We start from the raw sequence: 12,500 nt of genomic DNA on the forward strand, positions 1-12,500 counted from the left end.
AAAAGGTTAAAGATATTTTATGCTTTCCTCTTTGGCAGCTAGCCAAACGTGGCTTACTCCAACACCGCATTTGCTTGAAAAGGTTAAGGATGTTTCATGCTTTCCTCTTTATCAGCTAGGCAGACGTGGGTTACTCCCTCATCATATTTTCTTGAAAAGGTTAAAGATGTTCCATGCTTTCCTCTTTGGAAGCTATCCAGACGTGAGTTACTCCAACAAATTTGTTTGAAAAGTTGGTCTCATACAATCATCGAGACAGGGGAGGGATGGAATAGGGAGACTCCATATTTTGATCCAAGAAACTGTGTAAGTGAAATTAATTACATTACTCATCAAATGACCTATAAATGCCATTACAAATTACAAATCCGTTATTGCCAGTCCCAGCACGGAATAAAAAGAGGGAGGGCAGGACGAGAAGTCACCAACCCTTCATCATGAAAATAAACCACACCTAAACCCTCGCTATATAAAAAAAAAGTTAATTATCACCAAAAGCCAATAATATACTGCTAAGAACGGTGGTTCTCAAACTTTTCAGTAAACTTCGATCAGCGGTCCAGTATAAAATATTAGACAGTTTTGCTTTACCCAACTTCAAATTCTAATAGACCAACGAGAAAGACCTAAGATATTAAAATAAAATCCAACCCCCCCCCCCCCAAAAAAAAACAAACAAAAAAAAACAAAAACAAACCCCAATGATTTGATGTGCAGGGTGCACATGTTTAGCGTGCAACAAATCATCGATTTTCATTCAAAGGTAATCGGTTTATATCTAACAATTTAGTCTTTTGTCTTTAAAGAAACTAATGGAAATTACTATATACATCAATAAGTGTCTTAAAATCTATCAATAATAGTAAAATTGACCAACTAATTTGCAGCCCCCCCCCCCCCCCCCCCTCTTTTTTTTTTCTCAAGACGAACCGTAGTTTGAAAACCACTGGTTTAGAATGACAAACCATCCTTGTTCAACTGTACTGCCGATGTGGATTAAAGGTTTTAAATCTGATACTTCTTTAACCATTTAACTGCTGTACTCTGGAAAAAAAACGCGCATTAAAAAATTGGCCATAAAGCTCGTCCTTCGAATGTCCATCGATTTAACTGACCCTCATCTTAGTAAAAACCTTTTAAACGATTGATATTCGAAGGACGAGTTTTCTGGCCAAATCTTTAAATGCGAGTGCGGCAGCTAAATGGTGAAGATAAAACAAAAATCGGAAGCGCCCAGATATGTTCATTTGTTGCACGCCAACTTTATCAAATATTTGTATTCTATAATATTGCATTTTAAAATAAGTAGGCTGCTCGAAAAGATGAGCTACGATAATTGGGGATTACCAGGGGTATTGACAGTTATTTGTATTGCCAGACATTCACATAGCGGGTTTTGGCGACACCAATATGTTTGCAAGCAAGTTTCCATTTAACATTCAAAACGACCATTCATTAGAAATCTATCAATTTCAACAGAAACATACAGAAAGCATGCATAATGTATACATACAAAGAATGTCAACATATAATTTCCAAAGCTTTGATACAGCCATTGTTATATAATAATATCTTAATGATAATAATTCATTGACATAGTCAGTTAATTGTTTTTGTTCTGGCATATTCACAATCAGTCATGGATCTTTTCAATTCAATCAAAACATAATTTGCGGTAATCAACTCTCATAATGGCTCATTGTGAAGATTACAGCAAGAAACATCTCAAGGGGACGACTATATTATTTGAGCAACAGCCCATACATGACCTGACACAGACATAATGTGGTAATGAACCTGATAAACCGCATTTAAATTTCTTGAAAAAAATAGGTCCCTGTAAAAATAGTTTTCTCATTAGCTCTAGTTTATTTACTACTATTTTTCAAATATGGATAATCAAAAGAAAAAAAAATGCACTTTTTCTGAACGCAAGTGTAACTCAATTTTTGTTTTCTGTGCTTTGTGTTGATTTTTTCAACTGCACTATAATTCGAGTTACCAGGTTCTTGTATGTGCCACAGAATTGTAGGGCCGGAATACTCTATCCCAGGCGAAGTTGACAGGTTGCTGTCCAGACCATTGTGCGTCTAACTTTAAAGGAATGAAGTTTATATACTGTTATTGTACGCTAAGTTTTCCTAGCATTTTAGGATTTTGGGAGTGTTGGCACGACTTGAGAAACAACACAAGTACACATAGATTCTGGGCCTACGTTTGTAAAGCTAATCCAGTTTATGGGGCCAAAGTATTAAAATGGTTTTTCCTCTGCCTTTAGTTTTTTGAGCTTTCAAATACTGGGTGTATCCCGAAGATCGCGTGTTCATACTAGGTGTAGTAATATTTGCTTATTATTGTTTGCGCCAGTCGAGAGCAGGTCAAAAAGTGATCCTGATATGCTTCAAATAGCAAATATGTTTTAAATGAGAACAAATTGGAATATTTTTAACGTTAAAACACGGAAAATGAAGAAGTACGGCATGCTACACAACCCTTGTAATGCCAATATAAACGGCACATTGAAAAAAACATTCAAATTATTTGTATACATCGTTATCAGACACAATTTTAATTCATCACAAGCCATGCATTAGAATGTAATTAATTTATCATTTTGATATTTTGCATTGCTGATATGTATATAAATTGTAGAAATGTAGTTATCACTTTATCTTCATCATTAATAACACTGGCAGTCTGTCTGAAACGACCCACTTCGTACACATAATGTGTCACGTGTCAAATGACGAAATTTCCTTTGACATGCGCAATTTCAGAATTGTTTTTTCTTTCTTTCTTTCTTTCTGCTCTTCTTTTCTGACAGGCGCATTACAAAAAAGATGGGGCATACAGTCCTCGAATGATTGGATGCCTGGCAAGACGATTCCATGACCCTTCGTCTCACCATCAACTAGAGGACTCGCAAAGATGCTGGAGGATAAACTTGATGAGTATTCTATAAATGACGTCCATGTTGTCAGTATATCGATCATCAAGGATAATTCTTACTGCGTCGAGGAAGGGCTGCTCCATCAACTGAAAACAAAAATTTTTAAAAATATTATTTCAATATAGAAGTCTTTTTCTACATGTTAAATGTTGCTGTTGGCTAGAGACCCACTGTAAAACGCTTATATCACGTATAGTATGATATTGCTCTGTATGAAAGCTCAAGTTTTATTTTCAAGGATTTACTTGTGCATGAAAAAAAAAGAACTTACTTTTGCGATTTAAAATTTTATTGAAAGAACAAAAAAAAAACAACAAAAAAAAACAACAACAACAAAAAAAAAAAAAATCGCGAGAGAACAAAAAATCTAATATTTCCAGTGGACTTAAACCAAATATTCCAATCTATGAAAGTGCTTTGACCACTGCGACACCAGTGCGAAATTGTTTTTTCCTAAAGATCGCTATAAGCAACAGGGAAAGGAGTGAATTTACTGTTTGTGAGAGTGATTTGTCAGGCAGAAACGATCCATTTAGAGGATAAATGAGACGAAGGGAGATCGGATTAAATGGTGGGTGGAGAGAGAGAGAGAGAGAGAGAGTGAGAGAGAAAAGAGAGAGAGAGAGAGAGAGAGAGAGAGAGAGAGAGAGAGAGAGAGAGAGAGAGAGAGAGAGAGAGAATTGGGTTATGAAGGGGGTGGTTGTATGGAAAGAACCCTTTGGTGTTGACAGTTTGTCCAAATTCGTAACTCAAAAAGGTCAACATTTTAACCATCACCAATATTTGGGTGAAGAAAAAACAAACAAACAGAGAATTCAGCTATTAAATTATATCCGTGGATCGAGATTAAATCAATTAAATGTCGTACTCTGGAAACAACATATATCTAAAATTTTGGCCAGAAAACTCAACCTTCAAATATCGATCATTTTGAATGACCCTCATCTTGGCAAAAAAACCTCTCAAACCTGGGACTTCTCGAAGTCTTAGGTTTAAGAGCTTTTGCTAATGCGAGCGTTAAATCGATCGATATTTGAAGGATGAGTTTTCTGGACAAAATTTGTTTTTTTTTCCAGAGTACGTCAGTTTAGTGGTTAACGAAGAAAGAGGAAACTGTGATGTTATGTTTTTGTACCCATAGTGATAGTGCTAATACTGATGATGACGACGATGATGATGATGATGGCGTCAAATAAATACATTAATAAAAAATGAATATTTCTCCAGAACATTTTCACGGATTCACAACTCTTTATCGCCTCACATTGCTTCAAATATTCCTGCTGCAAACCGTATGACAGTTACTGTTACAAACAGCGCAAGTCGACTGTTATGCGCCCTTTTGTTCTATAACAGTTACAAGTAGACAGGTTCTCATTCACACATGAGTCAACTAGGGTAGTTGTGTATATGTGTACCGTACATTTTGTGGAATTTTAACCACCATTGTCACCAATTCAGTCACTGACCAAGTTCATCACAGCTTGAATTTTGTTTTAAGAAAAGAAAGACGGCCCACAGATGCCGCTGCTGCTGCTGCTGCTGCTGCTGCTGATGATGATGATGATGATGATGATGATGATGATTATGATGATGATGATGATGATGATGATGATGATGAGTATGATGATGGTGGTGGTGGCGATGGTGGTGGTGGTGGTTGTGATAGTGCTGGGGATGGTGGTAGTGGTGATATTAATGACAATAAATATAATGGCATTGTGGTCGCAACGGTAATAACTATATCGACAAAGATTATGATGCAGATAGTATATGTAGCCCAACGCTCAAAATAGTCTCATGTGCTCTTGTGGTATGTCACTCGCTTTCGGATCGGAAGATCCGGGGTTCGAGCCTCGCTCGGCGCATAGTTGAGTCCTTGGAAAAAGCTCCGTACTCACATTCTCTCACCGTACTCAGGTGTAAAATGAGTACCTGGCCGTTAACAGCGTTGTCCCTGTCCGAAAAGTGTAATATCGCCGAACAAGCGTCATGTCCCGTCCTAAATGTTAAGTGTTGCTGTTGACCAGTGACCCCTTGTAAAGCCTTTGAGCAAGTTTAGTGGATTTTCGCTATATAAAAGCTCACTTTTTTATTATATCAGAATGAACTTGATGAAGAAAATTGACTATAGAGGGAACGATATTGACGTCACTCAGGTCTTTGTTATCATTCTTAGACAGCCTACTTGTGGTTAGTTCTCACTAAATTATATCAATCAGACTATAGAAGGAACGAAGTTGACGCCACTCAGCTCTTTGTTATTGCTTTTAGCCAGTCATGTTTATGAGAAATTCTCACTAAATTGTATTAATTAGACTATAAACGTTTAAGATTACACATATGTTTGTGTGTTGGTACGTTATAGCCGACTGGCGGATGTTGTAAGCCTTTTGACTGAACGCATAGCATCAATAAACGTTAAAGCTTACACACCGTTTTTTGTGTGTTGATAGATTTAATTTGGCTGGAAGTTGTGAGTATTTCACTGAAACGCATGGCATAGTATCAATAAACGAATGGTAAACAGAACTAGAAAATGCAGCCAATACTTTTTGATGTTGAAGAAACAATGCGTACTCTTTTCAATGAAGGCTTTGATTTTAACACAGGTTTCGTGAGTTAAGCACAACATTCTATTTATTACAGGATTCTTTTCATCTCGAAATAAAACCGTTTGAGATGACTAGACACATATATGATAATCACAATGATAATAACGTCGATTAAAAAACCCCACACACAACCCCCCCCCCCCCCCAAAAAAAAAAATAAAAGTTTTTACGTAGCGCTATATCCACTAACCGTGCTCAAAGCGTTTTGCAAAGGGCTCTCTAGTAACCTTTAACACGAAGGACGAGACATGACGCCTGTTAGGCGATATTACATTTTTATTTACTCATTTCAATCATTTTACACATGAGTACGGTGAGAGAATGCGAGCAAAGAGCCTTTTCCAAGGACTTATCCGCTCAGATCGGCACTCGAACCCAGGACACGACGGGTGTCCAGGCGAGTGTCATGCCATTAGACCACATGGTAACTCATACGATAATACTATTGCTATAAACTATTGACAACAGCTAAAACACAATGAAGAGCTAAATGAGCCATTCCCAAGATGAATTTTATTATTATGAAATCGAATTCTTCTGCCAACATAGCATTTTATTTATTATAGGGAAGGAGTAAAAAAAAAAAATCCGGCCCCGGGCGTCCATTGCGAGATAGTCGAAATCATTAGCCCACGATTAGTATGCAAGACAAGTTTGGAAAATGTTGACAAAGTCTTTGAATATTCATAGGCCGTCTATCTGTTTCATTTGTCACGTTAATCCCTATCATACATCATGCCACAGGATCTCTTATAATGACGTCGTAATATGTGACCCATCGTCTCAAAACGGTATTATGTCGGAACGAACCACATGCTTAAAAGCCGAATTTAATCTTAAACTGGTCAATAATATAAAATGTTGGCATTAGCACCCTAAAATATGGTTGCCATTCTCCTAAATAAATTGTATAAACTCAACAAAAGTCTGATATTACTGGCTATAAATTCAATTTACAACATCTTTACGAACCCGACTTAATACCGTTTTGAGGCGAAGGGTCACATATGCATATTAATATTCTGCAGTTTTGTGGTCTTGAGGTATGGCTCTCGATATAGGTCCCGTGTTCGATTCTGGCTGTGAGTTTTGGAAAAGTGAGAAAAAGAAGAAGGCTCCTTACTAACATTTTCTCACTATATTCTTGTCCAGATTGAGCATCTGGCCTTTAATTAATAGTGTTGTTGCTGTCGAAAAAAATATGCAATATGTCATTCGTTTTTTTTATATTCAATGTTGCTGTTGCCTTGGGTCTCCTTGTCAAACGATTTGAGAACATAGAGTGGATAACCGGCTACTTAAAGCTCACGCTTTAATATTCTATGGAAATGCACCGGCTGATTTCGAAATATTTAAGTTGAGAGGACACTTGTTAGGGATTGTGTTCAGTTTTTGGGGGTAAAATAAGCTGTTATATTCATTTTTGTTAAATAATTATGTCAGAATGATGATGATAATAATGATGAGGATGACGATGATAATAATGATGAGGATGACGATGAGGATGGTGATGATGATGATGATGATGATGATGAAGATGATGATGATGATGATGATGATGATGATGATGATGATGATGATGATAATGATGATAATGATGATGCTAAATATTCATGTTGGAATGTATTTGAATACACATGTCTCCATAAATCGTAGATGTCAATTTACTAGTAAGAGATATCTCTTTTATCTTTATGTCGCCCTAAAATAAATAGTACTTTCTTTGATATCTGACACCACACTTTAAAGAATGTGACTCAGGCAGCTGATGTTCAAATGTCTTATATTATACAGACAACAACTAAACGATAGCATTGCCACTAGGAAGTTTTGTCTCTCTTATACCTGCCGGTTAAAAAAGGAACTAATTAATTAATTACTTCTACAACAAAACAACAACTACTATCACCACAACTACCACCACACACCACTACCACTACTACTACTACTACTACTACTACTACTACTACTACTACTACTACTGCTACTACCACTACTACTACTACTACTACTACTACTACTACTACTACTACTACTACTACTACTACTACTACTACTACTACTACTACTACTACTACTACTACTACTACACACAACACTACTACTATACTACTACTACTTACTACTACTACTACTACTACTACTACTACTACTACTACTACTACTACTACTACTACTACTACTACTACTACTACTACTCCGACTACTACTACTACTACTACTACTACTACTACTACTACTACTACTACTACTACTACTACTACTACTACTACTATTCATTTATAAGAATAGTTATTTCATTAAATGTCATCTTTCCAGTCATATCATCTTACACAAACTCGTTGCGTCATTTGTTATTTTTAAAAAAGGAAATTCTGGGGGCCTTATAATTTATCGACTTAGCTATTGAGCGCTCATCAGACCATGGCAAAATCAAAATGATAAGAATTGACAAAGTTCTTTTATGGTTTAGTCAAATTCTTGACAGTTTGGCTAGCAATGCAATAACAAATCATCGTAATCAACACACAAGTGTATAAGCAACCTAAACCGCTTGTAAACCGTTATAGAGAGACATGAACTTGTAGCCTATGGCTGGCGTAAAATATAGAAATACAAATCACTCAGTATCGTAGCGTCAGCCGAAATCAACCTATAAAAGCAGTCATTCAAAGCCATGAGGTCAATGGAGCCGAGGTTTCCCCCCCGTTTCAATAGCGTGAAACGGACAATAGCAATTGCTTGCTACCCTTTGGTTAGGACGCAAGTCTATCACAAAGTGCATTCTGTCAGTTCTAACAGACCCAGCTACCCATTCACTGCTGGGTGGAAAGGGGATCAGAAATAATCTCGACTTCACACGGGATCAAACTTGGTCCCTTTGCTTGTGAAACGAACGCTCTGCCAACTGACCTATCGGGATCCCCGAACTCAGAAGTAGGCTATTATTATTATTATTATTAATGTATCAGTTGCTTTCGAATTCGTAGTTGAAAAATGCTTTTAAAATAATATATTTACAATCAGACTTATAATCCTCGGTTTGGTTTTCTTCATGGAAAGTGATTTTCACAATGGAAAAGCAATGCAAAGCTGTTCACCTATGGGATTATTATGTGGCATCTCATCAAACTATGGTCGATATTACGACGGAAATAATACCCTCTTATATTGTTTATCTTTCATCTCTTCTAAGATATGTCAATTCTACACTTTCTACAATTCAAACACAACAAATTTAGATGTAATGTTATAAGAAATGGATTTTATGCTGGCTTTATGTATAGTGATATTAGATTTCCATTATTGTACTCCTCCCCATAGTAGTAATGTAATAGTAGTAATGATATCAAGTTTACAATAATAATAATTTGTGACGTCAGATAATCAAGCGTTAAACTTCACTAACATTAGATTTAAAAAAAAGAAGTAGACCGATCAAACTGAACTAGGGCGTGGTGACTTGCTCCAGGCTACACAGTGCAGGGAGTATTCGAACTCGGGACCTTTCGGATACGAATCAAAGACCGTACCGCTGAGCCACACTCTTGCGTTTTGAAATTAAAACTTTTTTCCCAACAATGATGATGATGATGATGATGATGATGATGATGATGATGATGATGATGATGATGACGATGATGATGAGGAGGAGGAGGAGGAGAAGGATGTTGCTGCTGTTGCTGTTGCTGGTAATGACGATGAAAGGAGGAGGAGGAGGAGGAGGAGGAGGAGGAGGAGGAGGAAGATGAAGAAGAAGAAGAAGTAGAGGGATAATAATAATAATAATAATAATAATAATAATAATAATAATAATAATAATAATAATAATAATAATAATAATAATAATAATAATAATAAATAATAAGAGGAAGAGAAGAAGAAGAAGAAGAAGAAGAAGAAGAAGAAGAAGAAGAAGAAGAAGAGGAAGAAGAAGAAGAAAGAAGAGGAAGGAGGAGTAAGAGAAATAGGAGGGAGATGATGGTGATGATGATGATGATGAGGAGGAGGAGGAGGAAGAAGAGGAGGAGAAGGAGGGGAAGGAGGGAAATAAATATGTGAATCAATTGCAGTGAAGCCTTTACTTTCCATAATATTTCAGTGATTCATTGAAGTGAGACAGCCGTGCCATAGTCAAAATTTCCCATGGATTTCATTGGCTTCCAAAGAGCGTAAGTGGAAAGAGTTCATAGACATGAATTAATTTCCAATCGACGTATTTTCCATGGCTTCTTTGGCTTCCGTAGGGCGTCAATAGAGTTCAGTGATAAGAATTAATTTTCAAGAGTCAATTTATGGCACAAACCTTAACCAAATCGTTTAAACTTAAAATATATATGAAATAAAATAAATATGTTAATTCTTACCCTGTAATTGAAACTGAAAAATCTAAACCTTACCATCCTCCTCCTCCTCCTCCTGCTCATCATCATCGTCATCATCATCATCATCATCATCATCATCATCATCATCATCATCATCATCATCGTTAATATCATTATTATTATTATTATTATTATTATTATTATTATTATTATTATTATTATTATTATTATTAGTATTATTATTATTATTATTATTATTATTATTATTATTAATTATTATTATTATTATTATTATTATTATTATTATTATTATATTATTATTATTATTATTATTATCATTATTATTATTATTATTATCATTATCATATCATTATCATTATATTATTATTATATTATTATTATTATTATTATTATTATTATTATTATTATTATTATTATTTATTATTATCTATCATCTTCTTCTTCTTCTTCTTCTTCTTCTTCTTCTTCTTCTTTTCTTTATTATTATTATTATTATTATTATTGTCATGTACTATATTATTATTATTATTATTATTATTATTATTATTATTATTATTATATTAATATCATCATCATCATCATCATCATCATCATCATCATCATCATCATCATCATCATCATCATCACCATCATTTTAAGTTCTTTGTTTTATTTATTCATTTTTTAAAACTGTGATTTCACTCAGGCTGCCTGCCATCCGAGTTCCTGCTTCGCCGAAGTGCCCGTCTTTCTTTGACAGAATCATTTAATCAGATTCGGCAACAGTGGTCGGTCTTTTGATCCAATTTCGCATGCATACCCTTTTCTAGCCGCTGACCTAACTATCATCTTGTTAAAGTTTCATACATCCATTACCAACTCATATAAGCTTGCACCCAAATGTGTATGGAGGTGCAGAAAAATATTAACTATTCCACCGCGCCTTCCCATAAATGTGCGGCTGGCTGAGAAAACCCAGAAAGATGCGCAAATTTCATAAATTAAATTATGTATGCAGTTGTGTAGACAACACCATTCTGATCACTTACCACTATAAATTTTCTTTCTACGCCTATTAGAACCCAAATTATGAATTTTTTCCTGAATAAAATCTGTTGCTATGGGAAACACTTTATCTTCGATTTTGGCTCATATCTTGAATCAAAGCTTGCCGCATCTTCCACGGCTTTCTCAGCCAGCTTCACAAATTATAGTAACGCGTAATGATATTACGTCACAAATACAATTAGTGATACCATTTTAAAATTAATTATCATACACTAATTTTAATTAAAATATGGTAGATGACAAGTAGAATCTAGTGTCTTTTAAAATCTTCTTTTCTTTCTTCTTTTAAAATATGATTTTAAAAAAAAATTAGCAATAGAGCAGTAAAGTTAGGTGCCCCAAACATAAACAATAACAAGTTGCTAGTGATTTCCGTTAGGGACCGGAATAATTTACGCACAATATAGGTCTCCCAATTTTGTAGTTTGAGTTGTAGGCAATACACTTTCAGCGTTGAAAATATGTTTACATAAAATCTAACAGTTGCAGAAATAATAATATAAGGCTAAATTATTATGAAAATCAGGCTCCGAATAATTCTCGTTTTGTTCACACCAGCGCAATAATTTGCTCTGGTCTAAAAATAGATAGACTGTAACTTTTGATAAATTTTAGAAATTTTACCTTTTGTTCCATAAAATATCCATATCTAGACATTATTTGATGCATGATCGAGTATTTATGAATATGAGTTTCTTTTGCCACCTAACAGCCAAATTTTAAAGGTTATTTTTTTCTATTATTTACATTGGAACGTGAGCTGTCAAGACAGGAACATGTGGTTTGCCACGTGCTTCTCGACCTTTGTTTACGTTTGGGGCACCTAACTTTACTGCTCTATACGTAAATCAGAATCGTCAAGGGTAGAATCAACTTGTACATTACTTGTCTGATAACCCAATTCCTTTAGGGCTCAATGTAATGGACATTTTTTTTTTAAATGACTCAAAATATTGTCCATAACAAAAATGTTAAACTAGGCCCATAAGTGGGTTCGGATGTCAGACCTGCATGCATGTACAAGTCAGGTGGAATGAAAGATTCCTTGCACTCATATGTTTCGGAATCGGAACTTTGTTCCTACCGCGCACTCGAAAGCTCATGCAGCTGTTCGGAACGCATTAAAAAAAACCCCAAGAGCACAGCACCCTAAGGTATTTATCGTGTGATCATGATCAGTTACAAAAAAAAAAAAGAACAGAATACTAAACAAGGAACGTTTCGGGCTCAAACATTTCTTCAGCCAACAACAGTAAATAATAAAAACATAAATACATTACTTTAAAAAACCAGATCGGCGAAATATTTAGTCGTGGCTGAAGAAGGGTTTTTAGACGGAAACTTTCCGTGTTTGGTTTTTTGTTCTTTTTTGAAGCTGTTATATTCATTTTTGTTTTTTATGTTTTACAGTCCACAGCTTAATAGGTAAATATCACTTTGACTTGTTCTAATAATTGTTTAGCAGATTACGATTTCCTGATGTTTTTTTGTTTTTTTTTAAAGGAACATTTTTCAGATAATGAATTGGTAAACTTTGAAAAT

General features: G+C 35.1%; 1 protein-coding gene across 6 annotated transcripts in view; it reads right to left on the reverse strand.

Annotated features, from left to right (window-relative positions):
• The window catches only part of LOC144975033 (hemoglobin subunit alpha-A-like), a 143,602-nt gene that overhangs the window by 1,280 nt on the left and 129,822 nt on the right, over positions 1–12,500 (reverse strand). For all 6 annotated transcript variants that reach the window (XM_078918731.1, XM_078918721.1, XM_078918697.1 and 3 more), the window contains exon 4: positions 1–3,036. This exon is cut by the window's left edge and continues 1,280 nt beyond it. In XM_078918731.1, coding sequence (XP_078774857.1) covers positions 2,908–3,036 — 129 coding nt within the window. In that variant the 3' untranslated portion in view covers positions 1–2,907. The remainder of the gene's footprint in view (positions 3,037–12,500) is intronic.

Source organism: Berghia stephanieae, chromosome 1 (assembly GCF_034508935.2).
Source record: "Berghia stephanieae isolate SIO BIC M18660-M18661 chromosome 1, UCSD_Bste_1.3, whole genome shotgun sequence".
In the NCBI taxonomy this organism is placed as follows: domain Eukaryota; kingdom Metazoa; phylum Mollusca; class Gastropoda; order Nudibranchia; family Aeolidiidae; genus Berghia; species Berghia stephanieae.